At 31.3% G+C, this 27,908-nt stretch overlaps 4 protein-coding genes across 4 annotated transcripts in view; all 4 read left to right on the top strand.

Annotated features, from left to right (window-relative positions):
- Positions 1 to 2,298, top strand: part of LOC108908859 (serine protease inhibitor dipetalogastin) — an 83,813-nt gene extending 81,515 nt beyond the window's left edge. Inside the window, exons 8-9 of the mRNA XM_018713011.1 lie at positions 469 to 645; positions 1,381 to 2,298. Of these exons, the coding sequence (XP_018568527.1) occupies positions 469 to 645; positions 1,381 to 1,615 (412 nt within the window). The 3' untranslated portion in view covers positions 1,616 to 2,298. The remainder of the gene's footprint in view (positions 1 to 468; positions 646 to 1,380) is intronic.
- A 1,713-nt stretch (positions 2,299 to 4,011) lies between these two features.
- On the top strand, positions 4,012 to 5,059 carry LOC108908863 (30S ribosomal protein S11). The gene is made up of 5 exons (XM_018713015.1): positions 4,012 to 4,289; positions 4,346 to 4,476; positions 4,549 to 4,649; positions 4,777 to 4,842; positions 4,897 to 5,059. Exons 1-5 carry the CDS (start codon positions 4,087 to 4,089, stop codon positions 5,002 to 5,004), a joined length of 609 nt encoding a protein of 202 aa, XP_018568531.1. The 5' UTR covers positions 4,012 to 4,086; the 3' UTR covers positions 5,005 to 5,059.
- Positions 5,060 to 5,619: 560 nt separating this feature from the next.
- LOC108908852 (probable cleavage and polyadenylation specificity factor subunit 2) lies at positions 5,620 to 16,235 on the top strand. Its single transcript, XM_018713003.1, has 10 exons — positions 5,620 to 5,867; positions 5,921 to 6,186; positions 6,238 to 6,483; positions 6,561 to 6,972; positions 9,622 to 9,777; positions 9,839 to 10,113; positions 12,230 to 12,507; positions 12,558 to 12,702; positions 15,626 to 15,810; positions 16,039 to 16,235. The coding sequence occupies exons 1-10, from the start codon at positions 5,719 to 5,721 to the stop codon at positions 16,129 to 16,131; spliced, it is 2,205 nt and encodes a 734-aa protein (XP_018568519.1). The 5' UTR covers positions 5,620 to 5,718; the 3' UTR covers positions 16,132 to 16,235.
- A 2,784-nt stretch (positions 16,236 to 19,019) lies between these two features.
- The window catches only part of LOC108908866 (protein c-ets-1-A), a 351,302-nt gene continuing 342,413 nt past the window's right edge, over positions 19,020 to 27,908 (top strand). Inside the window, exon 1 of the mRNA XM_018713020.1 lies at positions 19,020 to 19,211. The gene's annotated coding sequence lies outside the window, so the exon portion shown is untranslated. The remainder of the gene's footprint in view (positions 19,212 to 27,908) is intronic.

A 27,908-nucleotide genomic window follows, 5' to 3' on the forward strand; every position in this document is an offset into this window, starting at 1 on the left:
TAAAGGACGAGCATCGCGAGCCTTCCCCGGATGGTCACCCAACAAATAGTTGAATTTAGAACCCATGTCATATAAGGTTTTTTTGTTTATTTTATTGTACCACATCGTTAAAATTAAGGCAGTCAAACTTCTAACACCCTGTATAATACGCCAATCAGTGGCGGAGATACGTAGAGGCATTGCCTCTAAAAACTCCAGAAATTGGACGCCAAATGGACCTTTCTCGAGTTATTATCTACTTTTTTTAATTATATTTAAAATAACTCTACAACTAATCTTGTTAGAAAAACGTAAATTTGACTAGAAATGAGATGTCAAAAGATGTATTAATGAGAAGATAAGAAAAATCATTGATAAAATGTTTACGTCAATGATCTTATATCGATATTTGTCTATTAAAGTCGTTAAGTCGACCTTAAATTAAATGACAAAACGTAATAATATACAGGGTGTTCATTTCTGTTTCAGATCAAACTGTCACATGAGGAAAGACACCTGTGGACAACTTGTGATCCAGGTACCCCTCCACCATTGCAGAACGACTGCTCTTTGTAACGAAAAATGCACGGAAGACAGGAACTTCGTATGCGGCTCTGACAACAAGATTTACCGATCGGAATGCGAAATGAAAAGGGACAACTGCGGGTAAAATAAAAACTATGGCAATATTATAGTCGTTCTTCATAATTATTCTCCAAAAATTTGAAATACTCAACACGCATTACGTATTTTTTTTTTAATTTTCGATGATGTTGTACAAAGAAAAGAGATGCATTGGTGAAAGTATCCGACTTTTTTCTAGTACTTACCTGTAAAAGCAAAAATGTACATTTGAACAGTCTCTTCTAACTGTGGACAATGTCTAGAATTAAACAAGCCTTCTTTTCCAAACAGTATATTTATCACATTTTTATTTTATTTGTGACCATTTATTTTATTTATGACCAAACACACACAAACTGCGGAACATCGCAAAAGTTGCAGACATGGAAATCGCATTACATCTTTATTATAGGTACCATTAGACATACAGGACAAGATAGCGTTGCTTATAAAATCAATGATTATACCGTGCTAAACTGTGCTTTGTGTTTTGACAATGTGAATGTAATGAAAGTTACTAATCTTGAAGCTTCCACTATAAAAAAACATAATATAAAAACACTATTACCATAACGCGTATAAAATATAAAATGATTCTTATAACGGTTCAATATTATTTATCTTTGTGCCGCTCGCTAAGCACATCGATAGAATCTATAATTGTCTATAGACTGAGTTACACTGAACGTCGATCTATATTCTATCTCTATCTAAATATTAGTATTTGATCCAGTTGTAGTAAAATCTTACTGATTTGTATTCTACATTTTCTTTCAGGAAGCATATATTCGTGGTGCCTATGAAGCGCTGCATATCCGGATTCCAATTCAAAGGATGTCAGCGAATATGCCCCACATACTACGACCCAGTCTGCGGCACCGACAATAAGACGTACAGCAACAGCTGCTTCTTGGAAATGGAGAACTGCAGGTCCAGATCGCTGGTCACCAAGAAGCATATGGGGACGTGCGCGGAACCAGTAAACGATGTCCCTAAAAACTATCTGTATTAATGTGAAAGTTGCTTTTCCATATTATTCCAGCGAGGAATTGTTAGGCAGACAGAAGTCAAATGTTTTAGTTTATAAGCTAGTCCATTAGAATCGTTATTTTGGTTTACATGTTGAAAGATGGCAGATAAAGCAGCAAAAACTTTTTCTGGTGTAACAGATTTTCTCACAAAAGATTCTTTTCCTAGGAAATGTAAAAAAACTAAAGGCGAAACGATAGAAATTGGTTTATAAAATAATGAATTTCTAAAATTCGTTTACTTAGCAGTACAGCGCGAAAAAATAATATTATAAGCAGAAAATTAATAGTTAGGTAAGATCTGATGACAATAATGTAAAATCTTGGACAATACACATATTATTTAATATTTCATTATAAAGATTTTGTTACTTCTTACATGCAGTATGATGTTTTCGTCAAAAAACATAATCAGTAATAATTATTAGCTACCTACTGTTTATGTGAGTATTACTTGTGACATAAATGTACTATTAACTATATAATAAATATACGAAATAAATGTTCCTAAAACAGGTCCATTAAAAATTGTGCCAATTTGCCCAATTTAGTGTAATACTTATAGTTTTATATTCCACAGGTGTATTACATATTATTTATTAAAAACTATATGAAGCATTAAAATAGATGAGCTGTGTTTTTATTTATAAGTACGTATTATTTTCATAAAAATGTGTTATGTATTATTTATAAACATTAAATTATTTTGATCTACAATATATTTTAATTGTAACCATTTCCAGCATTCCCTTAATTTAACAATGTAATTATGTATATCTACACATACATATAAAAAATCATAATTTTTTCATCAAAATTATGAAGAAATTTAGTGTACTTAAAATTTGTAACAATATACATTTTGTATGTCACCTTCGCCTTCCAACATCATATTTGCTCAGGAAAAAATGACCTAATTTTCCAAAGCAAAAATAGCGGACAAAAAAATCCATGGACTAAATTATCCCAACAAGTAGGTACACCTCGATGAGATTACAATTGAACACGCTATTATTTTTATTCCCTAAGGTTGGTATTTGACAAGGCAAATTGTTACCACTTCGATTTTTCCTTGATTTTTCAGTAAATCTACTGATTTTATATTCGATCTACTGATTTGCTGCTTTGAATCCAAAATTTACTGAATTACAAATTTCTGTAGTTTTACAAAGAAATAGTGACAACCACTATTATACTTATAGCAACAAATATTTGATTCTACTATCTTAGTTCCAGGAGTATGTAAATCAAATAAAGCCCTAATGTTTGTTTTCAAATTGTAAAGAATAATAACTACTTAAGTATCTGCTTTTTGTTTTATAGATATTTTTTTGATAAATTTGTCTTTGTGTTTTTTGAAGACGCGTTGTTAACATTGTTTCTGTTATTTATACCTAATCATCTCTTCAATCGTTTTAATAAAGAGTATTTCGCCACAGACAATATAGCGTATCGCTACAGACTGCTACTTAAATGCTGGAAATTGGCAACCCGAAATGGAAGCAGGGTCTCCTTAGCCGGCTTCCAGCTATAAAATTTAGCGTGGTAACTCTTCTACTTGCTAATAGACGGCAGTTCCAGCGGTGGCTTTGTTGCCAAATAACAACTGCTAAATAAATTTTATGCTTTCAATTATGTAATTAAAGAGATATGGAACTTATCTTGTGTTTGGAAATCACATATATTTGCCTTAAATGTTAAATAAAATAAATCAAGTTAGAATTAAAACTATGAATTTACCTAATTAATTGTTTATTTTATATCACCTTGGAACGGGAAAATTCAAAAACTCGAAAGTAATGTTTTTAGATTTGTGCGTCGACTTCCAATATGGTACGATATCAAAACCTAGGTAAATAATTATTTATTGTCACAAGTGTTGCATATTATGGATGTCATTGGTAGTGCCACAGAATATATAGCTACGCTATATATTCTGTGGTAGTGCCCATATTTGTGACACAAGGTGTTCAAAAAAATTAACACAATGTAAAATTGCTGGAACCTCAAGGAGTAGTTGAATACGAAATTTATTTAAAAAAAAAACAACAAATCATCAATCAATACAGAGATAAGATAATGCGTTCGCTACTGCTGTTGCAATTTTTTACTAACTTTTTTGTTTTTCGACATACTGACTTCGGACCGTTTCCATTCAACGCAGAACGGACAATCAGAACCAGAGTAGTGGGGAGATTTTTTAAATTATTTTTTCAATTCAACGCACCGTTTCCGAATTATAAGACCTTTTTAAAATTTACAGTTTTATTTTTCATAAAAATGGGGGAGAAAAAAATGGGAAATTTTAAATATCGCGTGGGGGAAAAGGGGAATTTCACTTTATAATATGGGGATAATGGTTTTAAAAGGTTGGCAACACTGGTACCAATAGTTTCTAACCTTAAAATATGTATATCAATTTAAAAATTTTTATTTGAAACTAATAAACTTAAATATGTTACGAACTCAGTTTGTTACGTTATTTAAAAACCTTTTAATAACAGAACAAAGTATTCAAAGTAATGTACGAAGTATAGCTACTGGCTTAGCAAGATGTAGAGAAGTAATAGATAGAAGGGAAATGCTAAGGTCTTTGCCAAAACCAGATGAAGGGGCTGTTGGAGAAAAAACAATGGATGTTGATTCTGCTATTCATGAGTTAGTGTTATTAAGAAAATTTTTCTGTGATATTTAATCCGGATTATCTATTCCAGACTTACCGACAGATTTCCTACTATCGATACACCAAATAAACTATTTAATGGAGTTGCTTTTAAAGATCTACCTATATTTAACATTAGAGTTTCTCCAAATAATACTATCATCAGTTTAACAGATGCTAAAGGTATATTTTACATAATTGAGAAGCGATTAATTTTTGTTTTCTAATATTGATTTTCAAATTTATGAATTTTAGGTGTTCCAAAGTTACTTAGATCATGTGGAGTTGAAGGATTTAAAAATACAAGGAAGGGGACAAATATTGCAGCTCAGGCAACAGCAATAACTATTGGATCGGTAAATGATTTACTAAAATAATTTTCTTAATAAATATTTAAATAAATAAATATCACATCAAGATATTAATGATCATTAAACTATTTTGTTTATAGGTATAATTTATTTTTTACTTTTTATTTTATAGAAAGCTTTAGAAACAGGTATAAAAACTGTAAGAGTACGAGTTCGAGGTTTAGGTCCAGGACGAATGGTATGTTTTTTTCTTAATTTTTTAATATAACTTAGAATAACTTATCTGTTGCAGTCAGCGATCAAAGGCTTACAGATGTCGGGACTAGACATTATATCTATTACAGATAGTACAAGAGTTTCGTGGAATCCTCCTAGACCAAGAAAACAAAAGAAATTGTAATTTTTTATTGAAGTATGTTTAAATAAATTCTTTAAATTATGTATACTACCTATAACATCTCACTTTTCTTTATTACCTACCCATTTTTATTAAAAACTTGTGTCGCAATTGTTGGTTATTCGTAGTAGGTACCTATTTAATTAGAATTATTGTAAATATCATGAATTATGATTCAATTTTTTTATAACACTCAAAATTGATGTGCGGCATTAATTCCAAAATTCTGAGAACTTTATATATTTTCATTTTGAATTAATAAAACCATGGAACAGAACAGTCAGAAAAAATTATGATTAAAAACATTCTGTGCGCATAAATCCTTTTTTTCGATTGGTATGAACTTGTAATCGAATAGGTAGGTAAATGAAAATCTTATTTAATATTTCCATCCTGGGCACAGAGATGAGATGAATGAGGAAAATAAGTACGTTTTAACATTACTGCAATAATTACATATTCTCTGTTTTAGAGAATTTTAATTTATATTTACTCAAATACTATTCATGTCATTTGAATACTCCCATTTAGCTTTCAATCTTCACGGAAGGAATATTACGAATACGAATCGTGGAAAATCGGTTTACTTTTGTTGAACTAACCTAACTTTTTGTTTTTTGATAGGGCAAAATGTAATATAATTTAGTGGTTTTTGTATTATATGTATAGATATACTTATTTATGAAAACTAAAGGATTCATTTTTTAACATACCAGTATGACTTCTATCATAAAATTGCAAGCCCTTTCTGGGGCAATGGATGAGTCCCCTCCTTGCTATATTTTACAGGTTGATGATGTTAGGATATTGTTAGATTGTGGTTGGGACGAAAAATTTAACATGGAATTTATAAAAGAGATAAGAAGGTAATTATTTACAAGTGTAACGGATCTGTTCTTTTTATTTTAAATTGTTTTAGACATGTACACAGTATCGATGCTGTGCTACTTTCTTACCCTGATATCGTCCACTTAGGAGCTTTACCTTACGTAGTAGGCAAATTAGGGTTGAATTGTCCTATTTATGCTACGATACCTGTTTATAAAATGGGCCAGATGTTCATGTACGACTTATATCAGTCCCAATATAATATGAAGGAATTCTGTGTTTTTTCTTTAGACGATGTAGATGCAACATTTGAGAAAATTATTCAACTAAAATATAACCAAACTATTCCTTTAAAAGGTAATTGAATTGAATTTCGATATATTGTATATCTGAATGTTTACGTTTTAGGCAAAGGATATGGATTAACAGTAACACCTTTACCTGCTGGACACATGATCGGTGGTACAATTTGGAAAATTATGAAGGTAGGAGAAGAGGACATTATTTATGCGAATGATTTTAATCATAAAAAAGAAAGGCACTTGAATGGGTGCGAGTTGGAAAAGCTTCAACGACCATCGCTACTTATAACGGATGCATTCAATGCAACATATCAACAGGCTAGAAGAAGGGCTAGAGATGAAAAGTTAATGAGTAAGATATATAATTAGCACACAATTATTTCTGTCAAAAACTTGCTTCGACACTACAGTAATGATTGTCTTTTTCAGCAAATATTTTACAAACTCTTCGCAACAATGGAAATGTTTTAATTGCTGTAGATACCGCAGGCAGAGTACTGGAATTAGCGCATATGTTGGACCAGTTGTGGAGAAATAAGGAATCCGGTTTACTAGCCTACTCGTTGGCGCTGTTAAATAACGTTAGTTACAATGTTGTCGAGTTTGCTAAATCTCAGATAGAATGGATGAGTGATAAACTTATGAGGAGTTTTGAAGGCGCTAGGAACAATCCCTTTCAATTCAAACACCTCCAGTTGTGTCATAGTTTGTCGGAACTGAATAAAGTTTCAAGTCCTAAAGTTGTGCTGGCTAGTTCGCCAGATATGGAAAGTGGATTTTCCAGGGAACTGTTCCTGCAGTGGTGCTCTAATTCCAACAACAGCGTTATCATCACTACAAGGTAATCTTTTTTTTAATTTGAAAATGTTTTGCTAACTTGAATTATTATTCATAGAAATATCAATCTTACAATTAGATATTCCTTTTTTAGTAAAGACAGCTTTATATTTTTATTAGTTTCATAAAAACAATTTTATTAAAAATTCTTAACCATCAATTTTGCAACAGTACCTATATTAGTAACTTCCTGGCAACTTTTCAGTCACTAAAGGCATTTTCTGGCGATTTCAACATGTTGCAGCATATTCAAAATATATTTAAGCAAGGTTGAACCGAAACGTCAACTTCTCTCATCTCTGAAATGTGCTTTTTAAAACTTCTAATAGTTTTAATGCTAGTGATCTTTGTGTTATAGTAATTTGTTACCTTCTAATCACATTTGGATTATATTGCAGAAGAAAATATGATTCACTTGTCTTTTGTTTTTTTTTTTTCATTCTTCGAGTCCTTTTCCTCTTTTAATTCTTTCTTTTCCAAAATAAAGCGTTTAAAACACATTTCCTGGTACAAATCAAGCTGATTAATAATTTCAAAAATTGTAACACTTGGTATAGGTACCTAGAATAGTACGAATGTTGAATTAGGAAAATGCAACAGGGAATAAGCGAAAGAAGCAGAAGTCGGTCGGTCATCGAGAGTACTGGGAAGAATTGTCGCAATTTTTTAAATAATTCCATACCTTAAAAAGTAAAAGAAATGTATTTTGTGTAAGTTTTTCGATAATCGATTTCTACGAGCTATCATACGGTTCCTTACAATTAGATATCGGTTTCCTATTTATACAAGTTGCTGTAAAAACTGTTTGTCAATTGCTGCGCATTCTAAGTGGAAAGACCAAAAAAATCTGCATTTTCATAAAACTGTACTAAATCGTGAAAAATTATTTTATTAATATCTCGTCTCTTAGGTATCCAAACTAGTCATAATTTTTTTTGAGGATTTTCTTCATATTAATAAGCTTATATTAATTTTTTATGAATATTTGTTCGTCAATTCCAAATCAGATAAACCTCCTTAAGAAAAGTGTATTTGTTGGTCTCTTTTATCTAGTAAATGCATTTACCGGCATTTAAATCCATAAGGTTGCCCTTGCCTTATATGAAGAATTAATGGTTCTGAAGGTCTTAAGAACATGAGCAAATGATCCCTACTAATATTATAAATGTGAATGTAAGTTTGTTTGTTACGCTTAAAACTACTTAACCGATCATCATGAGACTTTGTACACATATTCTTAGAGGTATTAGAAGTAACATAGGATACTTTTTATTAAAAAAAATATTTTTTACGAAGGATTTTCTATACAGTGCAACCTCCATTATCCGAACTAATTATTGTAAGGTCTTGTTCAGTTAATCAATTTGTTCGGATAATCAAATTTAAAATGAAAACACAGTTATTTTTCTAAAAACCTATTTTAATACTTCAAGTTTGTAATTATAATATGGAAAAACATATACAAAAAAAAATATAAAGACATAAACACTTATTAAACTACATATTAAAGTATGTATACATAAATATATGTAAAAAAAAAATTAATAAACTACATATTTAAACACATTTTATTTAAAAAAATCCGTTACTTTTCTTTGTGAAAGGGATTTACTTTCTAATTTTCTGGCTCTAATCTGCATCTCCTTTAAAAGAAATATGTTGTGAGATGTTTCGCCATTATCACTGCCCCACGTTATACATTATACATTTGTCAAAACATTGCACGGCTTCTCCATGAGTTATTTTGTTGTCGGCAGCTCCTTCGGTCTTATTTTCTTCTTCGGCTATTTCCACATTCTCTATATTGTGCAAGATGTCATTGTCAGTCATTAAATTTATCACATCTTCCTGTCCCACCGATTGGGCCGGGCGAGACAAAAACCCAGTCGCACACGCAAGCGCGGCAGCAAATTTCGCATATCACCCGAGCTCCGCGGCCACCCAGTTCGGATAAACGAGGCTCGTTCGGATAATGTCTTGCGTTTTTTTCCATTCGGTTAAGTGGATATTCGGATAAAGGCATGTTTGGATAATGGAGGTTACACTGTATTTATTTACCCGCGAGCGAAGCCTACTAATAATAATAATAATCCCTACTAATATTATAAATGTGAATGTAAGTTTGTTTGTTACCTACGCTTTCACGCGAAAACTACTTAACCGATCATCATGAAACTTTGTACACATATTCTTGGAGGTATTAGAAGTAACATAGGATACTTTTTATTAAAAAAAAATATTTTTTTACGAAAGATTTTCTATATTTATTTACCCGCGAGCGAAGCCTACTACTAATAATAATATATAATAATATAATAATATCCCTACTTAATACTTAACCGATCATCATGAAACTTTGTGCACATATTCTTGGAGGTATTAGAAGTAACAGAGGATACTTTTATTAAAAAAAAAAATATTTTTTACGTAAGATTTTCTATCACTCTGCAAGCGAAGCCGCGGGTAAAAGCTAGTAAACATATAAATTAAATACTAAATGTGAACAGTGTGAACCTTGCGGCATACCTGAAGGAAAGCTAAATGATAGAACAAATCTGAAAAATAACAGTATTTTAAGGGGAACTTAAAAACCCTTTCTTGGTTTCATATGAGGTTTCACTATTAATAGTTAACGTCTTGTAACTACTTTCAGAACTTCCCCAGGCACATTAGCAAGAGATTTGGTTGATAATGGCGGAGGAAGAACCATAGACCTGACTATTGAAAGAAGAGTCAAACTCGAAGGTTCCGAACTGGAGGAATATGAAAAACGACAGAGAGAAAGGAGTGATGATGGCGATCTCAAAGAGTAAGTAGATTATTTGCTATTTAACGTTTTTACCTGAAATAATTTTTCGCCTCGTTTCTAGAGATGGAGAATCGGATTCGGATGATGACATAGAAATGTCGGTTATATCCAAAGGTAGACATGACATAGTCATCAAACAAGAAGGCAAAATTACTGGAGGTTTCTTTAAGGTTACAAAAAAACAGCACCCCATGTATCCCTTCCACGAAGAGAAGATAAAGTGCGACGAATATGGAGAAATAATTAAACCTGAGGATTACAAGCTGGTTGAAGTTTCAGCAGAAGCTGAAGATAACAAAGAAAACATTATAATAAAGAAGGAAGAGGAGGAAATAAGTAAGTTTTTAATAAATGTATAGAGTGTCCAGAAATTAATGGGCCATTTTTCAAGGGTAACATCTCTGGATTAAAATACTGATTTAGGTCAAGTTACCTTAGTCTTTTAGTGTTTTGTTTCAAGTCTTAAACTAAGAAGTTGAAAAAATTATTCCAAAAAATAATGCACACGGTGTTTTTTCAATGAATTTTCAAAAATTATTAAGAGTAAAGTGCCTTTGTTTTTAAAAATGTCAAAAATATTTACTTAAGAAAGTTATTGAGAGCTAAAAGTTATGACAGACTGTCAATTTTCAATTTGATTAGCCAACTTTGTTTTTTTTTCCTTTACTTTCAACAAGACGGACATCTAGCGCATTCAACGCGAATCATTCGAGAATGGCTAGATGGTCAATTTCCTGGGCGGGGGATTGGGCAAATTGGTCTAATGGATTTTTATTTATGGGGCTCATCAGAATATCTATGTCCCTGTTGAATAATGATTTATTTGAATTGAAACAAAGGATAAAAGATACAATTAATGCCATCCCCATTCAAGAAATACAAAATGCCTACACAGAATTTACTAAGTGCACTAACCGATGTGTAATGGTTGGTGGCAGCATATTTAAATAACTATTATATTATTTGTTTATTTATGTTTATTATATAAGTTACGTTTTTTTCTTTAATAAACAATTAGGAATTTGTACTTTGTGGTTGCAAAAAATAAAAAAACTGAATTGGCTGATGAAATTGAAAATTGACAATCTGTCATCACTTTTCTCAATAATTTTTTTAAGTAAATATTTCTAATATTTTTAAAAACATAGGTACTTTACTCTTGATAATTTTTGAAAATTCATCGTAAAAACACCCTGTACATCAATTAATTGGACTAATTTTTTCAACATCCTAGTTTAAGGCCAAGCAGAAGCTCAAATTTCAACTCGAAAAATTTTTATCATCTATACCCCACATGCACTCAATCCGTGGACACACAAAAAATTTTTTCCTGTAACTTTTTAACGAAGCAAAATTATACTTGGTGTCTAAATCGGTTTATTTTCATCTAAGAAAGGAATTTTTATTTTGAATTAATATTATAAAGCTGAAAACTTTGTCAATTTGTAAATTCACATTGAAGAAATCATTGTCTTCCAATGTTCTCCTCAAAAATACAAAAGCAACATTACTTTTTTAATTTTCTCAGATTTCACACTACCTGAACTACTATCTAGTTTCTTAAAATATTGCTCTCGTAAATATTAAAAATATGGAGCATTTAAGAGCATTTTCGAGAAAATTGGAGCCTCGTGAATGATGAAAATTTATATTATTTAAAAAATATATAACTATCTCTTGTTTCTCAATTTTATACAGGGTATAGCAAAAGTATCAGAGCAGCAGAATAACTCGGCAGGAGAACATTTTAGAGAAAAATGTTGACCTTGATATGATCTTCAAGGTCAATGTCAAGGTCACCATCGGATAGCCAGGGAGAAATCCTGAAACTTTTGTATTTAACATTTTTCTCTAAAATGCTCTCCCGCCGAGATATTCTGCCGTTCCTGTATTTTGTTAGTTTGACCTTGTGGGGGCCCCAAGGTCAAAAGGGAGGCGTCATCAAGGTCATATCTAAACATAAAATTTTCCACTCTTTTTATTTCTGGGGTCAAAAGTATAGGGTCCCATTTGAAGAATCATATTTGACCTTGAAATGATCTTCAAGGTCAATGTCAAGGTCACCATTGGATAGCCAAGGAGAAATCCTGAAACTTTTGAATTTAACATTTCTCTCTAAAATGCTCTCCCGCCGAGTTATTTTGCTGTTCCGGTACTTTTGCTATACCCTGTATTAAAAATATGTAGCATTTAAGAGCATTTTCGAGAAAATTGGAGAGTATTTGGCTTTTTCAAAAGAGCTTCGTGGATAATGAAAATTTATATTATTTAAAAATATATAAACTATCTCTTGTTTCTCAATTTTATGTAATTATGTATCATACGGAACATATAAATATGCAGGTTATTCCCGTTTATGCTTCTCTAGAAATAAATGTACCTGAATTTACTAAGTGTTTAAATTTTACGAGGTTTTCATGGTGTCTTTAAAAACATGTCTATCGTGTCGTAGCCGAAATTCCAGAACTGCCCACAAAATGCATAATCCTGAATCGAACGGTACAAGTGAACTGCCAAGTACAGTACATCGATTTTGAGGGAAGGTCAGATGGAGAATCCCTGATGAAAATATTATCGCAGTTGCGGCCGAGAAGAATCATAGTAGTGCGCGGTAATGAAGAAAGTACTTCCGTAATAGCGAAACATTGCGTAGATAATATACAGGCCAGGGTGTTTACCCCGAATAAGGGAGAAATGGTGGATGCTACAAGCGAAACGCACATCTACCAGGTAAGAAATAATAGATTGCTTTAAGCTTTTATTTATTTGAGTTGTTTTAGGTTCGCCTTACAGATGCTCTGGTGTCGCAGTTAAATTTCCAGAAAGCCAAAGATGCGGAGGTGGCGTGGTTGAACGCTCAAATCATATTTAGGGAGAGTCAGGCTGACGCCAAGAGAATGAATGCCGACAATGAGCCTATGGAAGGTAAAAATATTGCTGTATTACTAATTATCAAAATACAAAAACCTGTTCGATTATTTCGTTCGGTTAACGATTGGGGAGCGCCAAAGTTGACAAATCATTTTAGTTTTTTCCAAACAGATTTAAAACTGATTTAAATGAAGTCTATTGTATTGAACTTCCTCTAAAAATGCCCCTGAATTACCTCTCACAGTTATAACTTCATCCTTAAGCCACTGTATAGATTCCAGAAAATATTTTTTTTTTATTGATTTAAAAGATGCTTCTAGAATAAGAGGGAAATGGTTTTAAGTCTGTACAATTTTTTTTTCTTTGAAAAATTCTCTTTCCTAAGCACGTCAGACGGCTCCGAAATGACTACCTGCAGCAAATAGATACCTGCTGGAAGGGTACAGCCCAACTCCTCTAAGACCGATCGCAAACACAGCCACGTGTAGTCGCCACTGGTGGCTGCTACACTCTGCGGACTGTATTTTGTATAACGTTTAAATAGGCTCAGTGCAAATACACCGTTGGCAGTGGCACTGTAGCAACCATAACTCGCTGCTTGTAGCCGACGACAGCCACTCGTCTTTTGGCACAAACATAGTCCACAGTCTATCGCCACCGTATGGTAGAATTGATGTTGAAGCCCAGATAATAATTAATGGAATGTGGCTACACTCATTTGAAAATATTTAAAAAAGAACTCCGCACAGAATATATGGAAAATGATCTTTCGGTAAAGCTTGCTGAAATTTTGCAGAGAGGTAGGTCTCAGCTTGCTGAACAAATGTCTCAATGACACCAAGATAAAAAAACCTCACCCAAAAATATACGAAAAAAGGTATTTCGTTGAATCTTGCTAAACACATTTCAACATTTGATCCACAGTGAAACACCCAAAGCGGTATGGTCCTTATAGAGTTTTTGGGATCGCTGATTATGATGACTAGGTCAGTTAAGCTCCATCACACCAGTTTCAAGGTCATTCCAAGGTCATTTGAAGGTCAAGTAGAGAAATAACCATCGAAAAAATCTAGAAAAATTCATACATATTTTTCCGAGGTCCCTAATCACGAAACCGTAGTTCGTTTAACCCCGCAGCGACTCCCAGGGGTCATTTAAGGTCATGCCAAGGTCATTTTGAAGGTCAAGTAGAGAACTGATTGTTGAAAAAATTTGGAAAAATTCACAAATATGTTTCCGAGTTCACCGGAGGTGACCGTCGGCCATATTGGATCCGCCATCTTGGATTTGGAAACTACGAAAATCTAACTTCATATTCGTGATCAGAGACCCTGAAAACCCCCGAGTAAAAAAATTCAGACAAAAATATGCTGTCATATATGACTCAAGGGGTTAACTGACCTACTCATCGTTATCAGCGACTCCAAAAACCTTATAAGGACCAGACTGCTTTGGGTGTTTCATTGTGGATCAAATGTTAACCTGTGTTTAGCAAGATTCAACAATATGCCGCACAGTGGCCTTGGGTGAGATTTTTTAATCTTGGTGTCATTGAGACTTTTGTCAAGCAAGCTGAAACCTACCTCTCTGCAAAAAAGATTTACCAAAAGACCATTTTCCATAATATTTTGTGTGGGGTCCTTTGTCGTGTAACTTTAAATCTTCAAAAAGAGTGATAAAGTGTCCATTTACCTTGCGAGTACTTAATATGTAGTACATATATGGAATATGAAAAAACAAATTGGGTTTATAATAAATTACATTTAAAATAAATAGTTTATAAGAATAAAGGGATTTTTGTAGGAACGGGGGTGCCAGACGTGAACTGATGCCTTCATCTCTTCATAATGCATAGAGAAATTATTCAATTTCTAAACCCTTTAAAACCGTACTGCACTGGATCCCTTGACAGGCAGTGATTTATTACTTTGCATCGAATATGATCCTACTATAGTTACCTATGGCGGCCACTTGTGGCGACTACACGTGGCTGTGTTTACGATCGGCCTAATACTACTAATGGAGGTTAAACTAACATTATGTCATTAGAAAGAGTTTGTGGTCAATTGGAAGCATTTTCAAACAAAAGTATGTTAGTACATACAAAACTTTGAAGGCATTTTTCTTGAAACACGATTTTTTAAAACGGAGCATAACTCCAACAATTTTCATTCTATTTACTCCAAATTTTGACCATATCTTTAAAATAACATTCTGAAAAGAAGTTCATACGAGATTTTCGAAAAGTTGATTTTGTTATTATTTATTGACAAATGATTGCCCCTTTTTTGTCAAAAATTGAAGTTTTTGCTTCAAATGCTCGCCAATCACACAAAAATTAATGCTTTCAATATCCGAAGATTCAGGGCGAGAAAAATTTTCGACAATGACAACATTTTATGTTAAATTAACATGTAAAGCTTCTTAATCTACAAGAACTGTTGAAAATGACTACCTCCAGCTAGTATGCAAGAATCCAATCTTGTCATTGACTGCCAAACTCTTTCAAAAACACCAGGGTTGTTTCTTATCGAGTTGCACACAGCAACTATCCAATTTCTTAAATCTTCCACATTTTCTACTGGATAGTATAAACTAATGACTTTAGATGGCCCAATAGGAAATAATCCAGGGGGTTTAAGTTTGGGGATAGAGCAGGCCATAATGCGCTGGTGTACCATCGTGCATAAACCACATTGCATTTCTTGTTACCAATGGTATATCCTCCACAAACTGAGGTAACGTTTGTACCATTGGACTTCCTGGTCCTCCATTTCGTTTCAAAATTGCTTTTGTCGAAAAATTTTCTTGCCCTGTATCTTTAGAACAAAACGGATTTTCAAAAATCATCAAATGACAAAATATTCTTAGAATAGTTCAGGGAAGAACTCCTTGAATTTTTGCAGTATGTTTAATAAACATTGTATAGAGAATTTAGACACTATATTAATTTATTGTTATGAACTGTGGTTTATAGTGGATGAGGAAGAACAGAAAATATTAACGCTGGAACCATACAATGATATTGCGCCTCATGATCCCGTTTTCATCAACGAACTAAAACTGTCGGAATTTAAGCAAGTTCTGGCAAAAAGCAACATTAACTCTGAATTTTCAGGAGGTGTTTTGTGGTGTTCAGGCGGATCCATAGCCATTCGAAGGGTAACTATTATTTTATTTATAGAATGGGTTTATTTTAATAAAATTTCATCATTGAAATTTCCTTTTAAAAATTATATAGCTATTCTTTTATAACAGAGTAAAAAATCATACTGAAATATTATTTTAACCAAATACTGAATTGAATATCAAATAGGGTGTTATTCCACTTTTGAGTGTCTTGTGATAATAACCACCTGTTATGGCAATTTTGGAATTTTTTTATTTTAGGTGGAGTCAGGTCGTATTATGTTAGAGGGCTGTATATCTGAAGATTACTATAAGGTCAAAGAACTATTGTATGAACAGTACGCTATTTTATAATTTTTGTCTACAGTGGATTTTTTTCACTTTATTTGAGATAAGTGAAGGTTGTTTATTATAAACTCTAGAATAAGTGAAAAATTTTGTAAATTTTAAATAAAACTGTGAAAAACAAATATTTCATTTATTTTTCAGAAGTTTAATAAATGTTATAGAAGCACCACATTAATGGAAGTTAAGTACAAATAAGATTAATGTATGTATGTACAGCTGTGGACAATAAAAAGTCTAACTTAAACTGGTTATACAGGGTGTTTGAAAACTTTAGAACCCCCCCCCTATCTTAGAAAATACTACTCAAACAAAAAAATTATTAGGACAAAATTTGCAGGGTTTTGAGTGAGAAATCCAACGATCTTGACAATGACCTTCAAGGTCATTTAGATGTCAGCCTGAAAATTTTAAATGGAACCGTATATTTTTGTCCCCGGAACAGATCTAATATATTGGACTAAAAATTTGATTAAAAAAGTTTTCAAATTGACTTGTAAACGACCACCAAGTTACAGTCAAGGTCACCATTTGATTGCTCACTTTTAAACCAAACATCTCGGTAATTTTATCACTGATGAGAACTTTCGGAGACAACCTGTTGGAAATACTGTAACCATTTCCGGGGTCAGAAAATTAAAAATTTTCAGGTTGACCTCTAAATGACTTTGAAAGTCAAGGTCACATTCAAACGTAAAATTTTCCGCTCTTACCATTTCGGGTGAAAAGTATACGGTTCCATTTAAAATTTTCGACTTGACCTCTAAATGACCTTCAAGGTCATAGTCAAGGTCACCGTTGGATTGCTCACTCAAAACCCTGCAACTTTTGTCCTAATAATTTTTTTGTTTGAGCAGTATTTTCTGAGATAGAGGGGGGATTCCAAACTTTTTGAACACCCTGTATATCTTTTTATAAAACAAGATTAAAAAACAAAAAAGCAAAAAGTCACTAAATAAATAGTCTAGTCACCTTAGCCATACAAGGAGAATTAGATGAACAGATAAAATAAGATTTTATTAGTTTTTTAAACCCCTTTGAAAGACTTAGGTCAGAACCCTTTTTTATCCATATCTGTACAGTACATCCTATTTTCAATATCGTGCCAGGATATCTATCGGTTATTATTAAAGATTTTTGCCCATTTTTTTGAGTCCAAACAGATTTTTGATGTTTTAGTTTTGAAATTACATAAAAAAAATGGAAAATTTGAATTGATCAATCTCTGTAATGGCAACAGTTGGACTTTTTTCTAAAATGAAATAAATACTTCATACTATATTATTTTTATGTAGTATGTTACAGTTTTTCTAATGAAAATCATAGTTGGCCATGGTCTAGTTAAAGAGGGGATGTTCTACTAAATAGTTTAGTTTTTATGTACACTACTGACTATGAATTTGTTTTTCTTCATAGCCAATTCTGTTCAGTAGTGCATTTGTTTTAGTAATGACCAACTTCATTTTTTTTTAATTTAAAGGAAAGAAAGGGTTATCCCATTATTTTACTTTTAGAGATAATCATGAAAATTATATATGAAAAGTTCACATCTTTAAAAAAGTGTAAATTTGATCTGTGAGTCATAAATCATTAAAGAAGTAGGCCATGGTTTCTATACAAAAAAATTTCAGAAAAAAGTAAGCTGCAGCAAGAGTCACCCAAAATATCAAAATTTTGGTTTGTTTTTGCCGTTACTCTAAAACTAAAAACGTGTCGATTTGTTTAAAAAAAAAGTGATCAATGTTCTTGAAAACTGCAACTTTGTAAGTATAAAATATACTTAAAGAATACAAATCTAGTACAATTCTGAAAATGGGATGCACATTACCTTGCATATGTTCATCAGGAGTAAAAAATATATTTGTGATGAGAATGTAATATGGTGTGCCTACGCGCATCTGGTGACGTCACTTAAGAACAAGGCTGACTGATATATTGGCATAAAAATTTTTTATGCCAATGTATGCCATGGCTTCATAAGTTATTTTTATTAAAAATGCAACTTTCTGTCGTTTTTCTAATAATCCAGAGCTATTGCAGCCTAAATATCTTCATTTAATAATTAAGCAAAATAGGTTACATTTCTTCAAACGTGACACAATATTTGAGGTTACTTTTCACTAGTTACTTAAACTGATATTTTAAACATTCAATTGTCTGTGTTTGTAAAATATATGGTTTACCATGGTCCATGGTGTGAATATAGTACAAATTTGACGTTTGAGCAGGTCTCAGGTGACGTCATGCGGAGACAGAATGAAATTGAGCCGACCATAATTATAGGTACAAGCACACCATATTATTTAAATTCCATATTCCATAGGTACCTTAATTTGTAGCTACTGAAGTTTTTTATCATCCTGTACTTTAAGAATTTTTATAAGATGAAATAAACATAACGCATATTTATATTCATCCATTTTATGTTTTTTTACATAAAAATCGACTAAAATTAAAATGAGACAAATTGAGACCATTTATTAAATATATTTTGTGTCAGCAATTGTAAATACTTTCAACTTAATTAATCGTTTTTTTATTAATCCTAGTTCTATTTCAAAAAATGTTTGTACAAGGGAGAAAACTTTTACAAATACATAATTTACGATTGGAATAATAGCGAATTTCCCTTGATTTATTTGCTACAATATCTCATTAACTGGCAATAAATCCTACATTGTATTTTATTACTTCAAATGAAAAATCATTGTTTACTGCTGAGCTCCAGAAACAAGATTTATCGCCGAAGCCTGAAAAAATCATTGTGCCGCACTATGTTGCTACTCAATCTAAACTTAGCTCTCTAGCCAGCTCGAGTGTAAGATACCACCAATCAGTGGCGTGCGATCCCTACCTCCTCCGCCATATGCTTCATTCATTCATACATCAGTTATCTCTGCAACAACAGAACATCTCGCTCGCTGTCCTTTTTTTTACTGTACACAGTTTAGCTATCTGACGTTAAGTGTGGTTATCTGTGCCCTGTGTGTGCATTTCGGCCCCCTTTTCAGTGATTTTTCGTGAAAAACTTGCTCCCTACTGTGAGAATTTGACTAGTTAAAGCTGTCCCGAGTTCTGGCAAATGAAATGTAAGTCTGTAGGTAGCCGAAGAGGTTAAGTTTGTCTTAAAAGTTTACTGTTTACTTTCCAACCAAAACAAACTTAATTTCGGACTGCACCGAATTGACAAGGCGATTTTAAATAATAATTAAGTGTACTTTTGATTATTTCTCCTTTTGTTTCATTGAATTGAGGTTCTGTTTACGTTTTTATATTTATAGCATGGGTCAGCATAGTTAGAATTTTCGCCAATCCAGATAAAATGTGCAACTTGAAGCTTTGCATGAAACTAGACAATGAATTATTAAAACAGTGACATCAAATACCAGTAATAATACCTAGTTAGAAGCGTTTAGCGTTCTTGTACGTTAAATGAAATGCAAGTTGACAAGGTTGGGATACAATGTATTATCAGTTTTACCTGGATGGCACATTTGTCTTTATATAAATATTTATCAGTTTTCTCCACTGGCAATCAAATTTAATCTATTTAAAAAAGTTAATTATAATTGGATATTTTTAACTCCTACTACAATATTTATTCATTGGCCAAATATTCATTTTCTGGATTATTAAATATTAGGTAAGTGTTGTAGGTACTCTGCTTCTTTGATCACTTGCCAAGAGAAATGTCGATAAATGTTATATTGCATATTACTATTAATAGAATAGTTTAGCCGTTAAAGTTTTTATGAGTGAGCTAATAGGTATATGGACCTGCTTTTAGTAGTTATATTTTTTTAATTAACATTTTCTTTTTGCCACATAGGTACCTATTTACTTATTGTATGTAGGTATCTTTACTTTTACATTATATTATTGCCAGGTAGGTAGGTAGCTAAGGAGTACAGTTTGTTTATTATTTATTCCACTTGATGTTAATTAGAAGTATATTTAAAGTCATAAAAAGTTGATGAATCCAATCTCCATAATTACGGTTTCATTCATAAAGTAAACACCAACGTATTAATTAACAATAACATTTTGTCCAAGGTGTAGGTGCTTACAATTAGTAGATAGTTTGCAATTTTTATTCTGAACCTTATACATATTCTGCCACTGTATTTAATGCTGTATAAAAATGTCTAACATATAAATATTATTTTATTGTTTTGTGTAGGTACCCATTTGTATAAAATAGGTTATGAGGTTGTCAATTTTTACCTCCTACTCGGTCCAATTAGAATTTTCCGAATTTGACAACGAGATTACTTAATAATTGCTGTTTTTGGTACGTTAACTGTGATTTAGTGATTTACTTCGGTTTTTCATCGGTTTATATTTAAGATGACATAGTGGAACAGAAGAAAGAATATTTATTTATAATAAGAAATTAGAGAATTGAGTTTTTGTAAAAGATATTAAATGAAAGTTATTGTTTGTTATTTGTTAACAGAGGAAGCTCCTAGGTCTCTCAAATTACTACTTTTTAAAATCGGAAATTATAATGACTATTTTATTTGAAAATTCTGGAAAAGTTGAAATCACATAAATATTATCCATTGGAATTCTCTATTCATGATCATTACCATTGTACCATTACCATTTGTAGAATTTTATTCGGATTTATCTCGAGATTTATTTTAATTTTTCAGTACCTACTAGCTTATTTAAAATTGTTTCATGTGTTGCATTTATACATTTTGAATTAGAAAAGAAAATTGAACTAAGAATAATTGAAAGATAGTAACGAGGATAGAACGATATTTCGATATTCCAGAAAAAAAAAAGAAATATATACCTACCTACCTATGTAATTTGAAAACCCAGTAAAATAACGAGTATCTAGTGGAAAAACCCTGAGCATTTGTACACTAATTACAATTACTCAAATAATACTCAGTATTATTCAAGTATTAGGTACTCAAGCTTATGCACCAAATTACTCCTTCTGCTTCCCCGAACTTGTAAATAAATTAGATAGGTATGTAATAATGTCTAGCGATTTTGTTGCTCGTATTTACCTTTATTTATATTAAAAAATATATATTCGTGCTGATAAATTTTTCAGATAAGTTAAAATCTACGCGTAACAGATAGAAAGTAAGTAAATGGGTAAATGGCCGATGATAATAATAACTGATAAAAATGTTGTTTGGTCTCGTGTTTGGTCAATAAAAACTACTTAAGTACATGAAATAATTTTTAAAATGTGTACTTTTTGGTTTTAGGAACGTTCCTTGTAAAGTTATCCGATAAAAATGGCATAAAATATTAAATAAATTGTTAGTTTCAGATTTAATTTACATATTCTTATAAATTATAAATATCGCAATAATTTCACGGACTTGAATTTGACACGCACGTACGCGCCATTGGCATGACAGTGACCTCGGGTAACTTTTTTCCAGTTTTCATATCGGCACCTGATGTTGCAGACCACTTAAATTTGCAAACTATATTTTCAGTAAATTTCCACTGTAACAAAGTCTGTAACAGTCTTAATTTCTAATACATACCTACTTATGAAATTATTTTAGTACATATTTGGAAAACAAAAATATAATTGTTATGAACGTAAATAGTTTCAAAATATAGTCACATTTACAGCTTTTTTAGTTAATACCGAAGTGACTACTTAGCAATAATAACTTGCAACGCATTCAAAAATAAAATAAATGTAAGTATACAGGGTGTAAGAAGTTTGACTGTCATTACTTCAGTGTGAAATGAAGAAAAAAGTTGTATATTACAGGGACGTAAGCTACACACATAAAAACGTATCTTTAATAATAAACTACAAATTTCTTTAAAAGCAATTGTTTCTTATGAAGAAATATTTATTTAATTTGATCATATATCTTTATTTCAGTATTACTCATGTATTTGGAACAATTCTATTTTATGTTTAGAAAATGTATTAGAATCAAAGATACATCCTAAATTTAAACATATAATATAATGTATTAAAACATAGTAAATTATAATGTAAAACAAATCAATTTCTTTAAAACAATCATGTTTTAAGGTTGCATCTACATTTTGGTTATTTTAATTTAAATGAACTTATTTAAAACAAATAAATCATAAGTCCAAATTAAAACACTTATTTTATCAAAGGAATAATAGTATTTATTGACATAAAACTATCATATCGTTAAATTTTCAGATAAACTGCATTTAAAGATGTGGTATAGTTGATTTTAGTATATTGTTTTAATTCAAAACTATCATATTTTTAAAACTACGGCGAAAAGCGTGGATTAACTTTCAGCGACAGCCAAAGGCATTTAGACTTTTAACTTCTACCACATGCAGTTACTCGTCTCGTATGTGTTTTATAACTTGCAGTGTAGTGTGAGTGTGTATGGTGTATAGTCTGTGGTGTACTGTACTGTGTAGTACATCGTAGGAGTGTGTAATGTAGTCTTAGACAAGAACAAGACTACTTAGAACATTTAACTGCTTCTGATTATGGTGTTAAGGAAAATTGCATTTTCATTGAACTGGATGACTTTCACATATATAAAAATATTAGTTGTGATTTAATGCATAACCTTTTCGAAGGAATCCATCGTTATGAAATGGCGAAAATTATTAACAATTTATTAACTAATAACTATTTTACATTAAGCTACATTACTAAATGCTCGAATTAAGTATAACTCTTATATGTATAAATAAAAACATTCCTCCAAACATTAAGTATGCATGAACAAATTAGAAACGGTTATATTACTGTCATCTTCATGCTTTCCTTAGTTTTAAATTTTCATTTAATTATTAGAGATTTAGTTCCAGAAAATGATAAAACATGGATACTATACTTAATTTTATTAGAAATAACCGAAATGTTATTTTTGTCTATCTTTAATGATGAATCCATTGATTTTTTAAAATGTCTTATTGAAGACCATCACCTAATGTGTTTAAAACTATTTAAAGAAAATTTAAAGCCTAAATTTAATTTTTTGCTTCACTACCCAAATATAATAAAGAAAATTGGACCTGTAATACATGTTAGCTCCATTAGATACGAAGTAAAACATAAAGATTTAAAATATTTAGCTACCCTTATTACATGTAGAAAAAATGTACATTTTTCACTTTGTATGCGGACGCAGCTTAAATTATCGTATAGAATTTTATCACAAAAGGACTAATAGACACGTTTGAACATGGACCAATTCAAAATTTAATAAAAGGAGACGTTATCCTTCCATCTAATTCAGAAATTTCATCTTCAAGTTTTTGCGTGCCATGGTTAAAAATTAATGGTATTTTTTACAAAATCAAGTCTTGTGTTTTATTAGGTATCCTAATCCTTCTTTCGGTATAATAGAAAACATCATTATTAATGAAGACAACAATACAATAATTTGTTTTCATTTCTATTTATTAATTACCTTAAATTATGATTTGCATCATAGTGCTTATTCTGTGAAGATCTCTGAAAATTTTGTAACGGTAGACATTAAAACTTTAGGAACAGTTAAACCTACCGTATTTCACACTGTCTCGGAAAAATTATTTATATTTTTGTGAATGTTATTTTATACATAAACAGCTAAGGAACATTAATTCTTAAAATTATTTCTTATATTTGTAATGTTTTGTGTATACGTTTATTTAAGAAAAAATACATTCTATCCAAACATACTCATACATTTATTTTAACCTTACCCTATCTTTCCTAAAAAAGTTCCAAATTTTTATTCCAAAGAACTATTTTATTTAATTCAGGAAAGTTATAGTCTCATATCAAATAAAACCATTTATTTATATTTAAAAAACAATAATTTTCTTTCAAACATATATTTTGTTTTGTTAGAACAAATGTAATGTTATATTAATTTTATAGTATTTTTAAAATAAAATTACAAATGTTTTCTCTAAACCAATGAAAAATTTGAGTCAACAATATGTACTACATTATTTCAATACATAAATATTTTTCATGTGAAGCGTTTATTACTTGACTGAAATAAATATCTTATAGAAATAATATTCTTTGTTCAAATACATGTTTGCATTGCGGATATGGGAAGATATTATTTGTTTAGTTTAAATTTTACTGCATTGAATTAAACAATTATTTTTATGTGTGTAAACAGTTTCCAAAATACAGCGAGTATTAATGTTGGGGAGTTTCATCAAAACGTGACAACAGCGTTTAACCTGCTAATGCACACTACGTGTCCACGCGACAGACTTGTCCTACGGAAAAAATGTAAACTATTATTGTTAAACATTTAGTAAATTTCAAGACAATTGTTTTCCAGTTTTTAAATAAATAAAATATAATGTATCAATTTTGTAGTACGCGGATAGTGTTGTGCTTAAATTTTGGCTCGAATTTTAATAATTATGAATCTGTTAAAACAGAAACTTACCTTTTAATCAAGTTATGTATTTGAAAAATATGTAATTAAAGTACCCAAAGATTCACGTGGTCCAAGTAATGATACGTATTAAAAATAATTTAGGTACCTACTTACCAAAAAGCAAAATTCAGTAATTTTTAAACACACAAGTACAAAACAAATTACAACATATGCTCAAAATGTCCACCACCGTTTTCGATGCACGCACGACACCTTCGAATCCAATTTTCGCATCTCAAGAAAGTGAAATAGTGGTACGCAAAAAGCACTCCGACACGGTCGAATCCAGATACCAACTGAATTGCGTATTGGTGGTTGCTGGACACCTTCGTACCTTGTGTTAATAAACCGCCGCGCCATTGTCGCATTGCTCGATATGAATTTTATTAAATTTTAAATTTATTACAACGCTAATTATTTTTTAAAATTAAGCATAAAGAAGTTCAAAAAAGTGATAAGCATTGTATTTTATGGTATTCTATGCATGCAGTTATGTCAACATTCCTTAATGAATCGAAATTTTGTACATCAAGTTGGAGATTTTGATAATTTTTTTCTCGGAAATGATTGAGTTTGGGACCCATATCATATAGGTTTTTTTTTTGTTTATTTTAATGTATTCTATCGTCTGTTAAAGTTAAGGCAGTCAAACTTCTAACATCCTGTATATCGGATGGTATTTTCCCAGTGGCTTTATAATTTATCTACAGGGTGGTCCGTTTAAAACTCCTCAGGCTGATATCTCGAAAACACATGATACTACTCTGTAGCTTTTTACAGCGACTGTGAGCGATGTAACCCTTCAACTTTTACCATTGTTTTTTTTTAGTATCTAAATGTAATGAATAATATTTCTAAAAATATTAATCAGATTTACTTAAAATGTCACGGAATAGTATCATAAAACTTTCTTGGTAGCGGTATAGGTGGCGATAATTCGATCAAGAATTGGGAAATCCACCATAACTAACTTTTCCAATTTAAATAATATCCGAAAAATTACTTTCTCAAAGTTAATGTTAGGTCATATGTTTCACTGATTAAAATAACTTTGCAACTCTGTCCTTTTTCTTTGTAAATTATAAAAAATATCATTGGTACCTCAAAGAATGCATATAAAATTTAATTTTTTATTTCCATATTAGGTAATTTGATGTCGGGCTTAATGTGAAAAAATTTCCAAAGCCGAAACTTAAAAAGTTGTAACACCTTTTGTTCTTCTCTAAAAAAATTATCGAAAACTAGTGATTTTTCGAAAATTGTATTACAAAAGTTAGAGAAAGATGGCTATAATGAAGGCGTCTAATAGTCACCGCCCATTTCGCCTTTTCACAAATAAGATCCACTTCTTATTTGTGGAAGGGCGAAATGGGCGGTGACTATTAGACGCCTTCATTATATCCATCTTTCTCTATCGCACGGATTTCTATGACTTTCTTTATCGCTCTCACGTAACTTCCGATGAACCATGGGGACTCTTCGACCCTGTATATATTTTTTGTATACTCTGTATTTTTCACGCCAATGGTTCTAGATCCTTGGTACATGAAGTTTTTTTGGTCTAAAATGACCCAGAGGACAACTTCCTAAAATTGCAACATCTAATAAACAACGCCCAGTATAAAGAAGACTATTTAGGTAAATATTAAAGTATACAATTTTAATCTACTAGATAGATTAACTTCAGTAACTAATTTTACATTTAACTGTAGAAATATATTTTTTTATTAAAGTATGTACTTGCTAAAAAGGGGATTCAGGACTCACTGCAGGCAATAAAATAGTAATAAATCCTTGTCTATCAGCCACAGGTACTTGCACTTGTTAAAACCAATTTCTCTCCCTTGTATTTAATACATTTAGGGTGGCGCCTCTACGATAATCAAGTACAATAAGGGTGGATTTGCGGCACTTGACAAGGGGGAAAATTGACCGGCACGTTGATGTCCCCTGGGAGACGACGTTTTACAGGGGTTGCACGTTTGGCATGAGGGTTGCGCTACCCGTATACGTGCCTCGATTTACAGGCTTGTTATCGCGTGTAGGAAACAATCCGTATCAATCTGTGTGTGTAATTCGTGTTGTAGCTGATTTAGAAATAATTTGTCATCAGCTGGTTGATAATGTTGTAAAAAGGGATTTTATGGAAATGAGTAAAATGATTGTGTGTCTACGTTAAGTGGTCAAAAGATATTTTTTCTATAAAAAATTTAAATAATTCAGGTTTGAGATTGTACAGGATGTTAGTACCTAGTTCGACTAATGAAAAAAATATATACAGGGTGTTGAAAAGAGGCAAAACGTAGTGCTCGTCAATATAAGGAAAACAATTCCTACGAACACCGAGACAAACACGTGTTGGAAAATTCTTATTAAAAAATTTACAGTGATTAACTCTAAAATGGCTAATCGAACTTAAATGAAACTTTAGGTTATCGATTCCAATAATCTCGCGTAGCAATGAAAAAAATATTTCATCACGAGTTAAAACAGCTATTTTTTCGTATGTCTAATTTATTTCAAAACTAGCGGCTCGTCCCGGCTTCGCACGGATGGACATTTATTTTAAACATTTTGGGATATAAAAAATATAGCCTATGTTACTCAGGGAGAATGTAGCATTCTAATGGTGAAAGAATGATCGAAATCCGTCCAGTAGTTTTTGAGTTTATTCGTAACAAACATACATACATACAAAAATACAAATCTTTCCTCTTTATAATATTAGTATAGATGAACTATTTGCAACACAGCAAATTATTAATTACTTACTTTTTAATTTTTTCCGCATAGCAACACATACGTACATTTTACTTAAAATTGCCGCTGGCATATAGAAAATGAAATTTATCAAGTAAAATGTTGTCTCCTATTTTAGTATGTAAATATTTTATGTGTTCCGTTGAAATCTCGGCTGAAATTAAGTGGTTGATAAGAATGTTCATACTTTACTTAATTTAGTGTTTTAATTAAGAAAGTTATAAGTATGTTTGCAGTTTCATTTTAATCTGAAGAGAAGAAAATAATTTTGTCGACTTATGACGTCACAGTCAATTTCGACAAAGCCATGAAAAAATGCTTACTTTTGCTTATACGAATTAAAAATAATATATTTATAAAAAGGATATTTAATTTCGAGTTGCAAATGTTGTTTTTTCTGCTCTTGTTCTGTTTAACGTATAACAATGATACTTAGGATTAGCTGAATTTGGATGTAAATGCAGTAACCAGCGACGGAAATCACTATAAATAAAGATCCCACAAAATCGACACTACTGGGTATTTTAGAAGTTTGATTAATGCCTGTAGTAAGGTCTAATGATATTTTTGAAGAAAAAAGATATCTTCCATTTTATTCAAAAAAATTTCCTGATTTGATCAATGTCTGTCCAATGATATTTT

The sequence above is a fragment of the Anoplophora glabripennis genome, unplaced genomic scaffold (assembly GCF_000390285.2).
Source record: "Anoplophora glabripennis isolate ALB-LARVAE unplaced genomic scaffold, Agla_2.0 scaffold81, whole genome shotgun sequence".
Classification (NCBI taxonomy): domain Eukaryota; kingdom Metazoa; phylum Arthropoda; class Insecta; order Coleoptera; family Cerambycidae; genus Anoplophora; species Anoplophora glabripennis.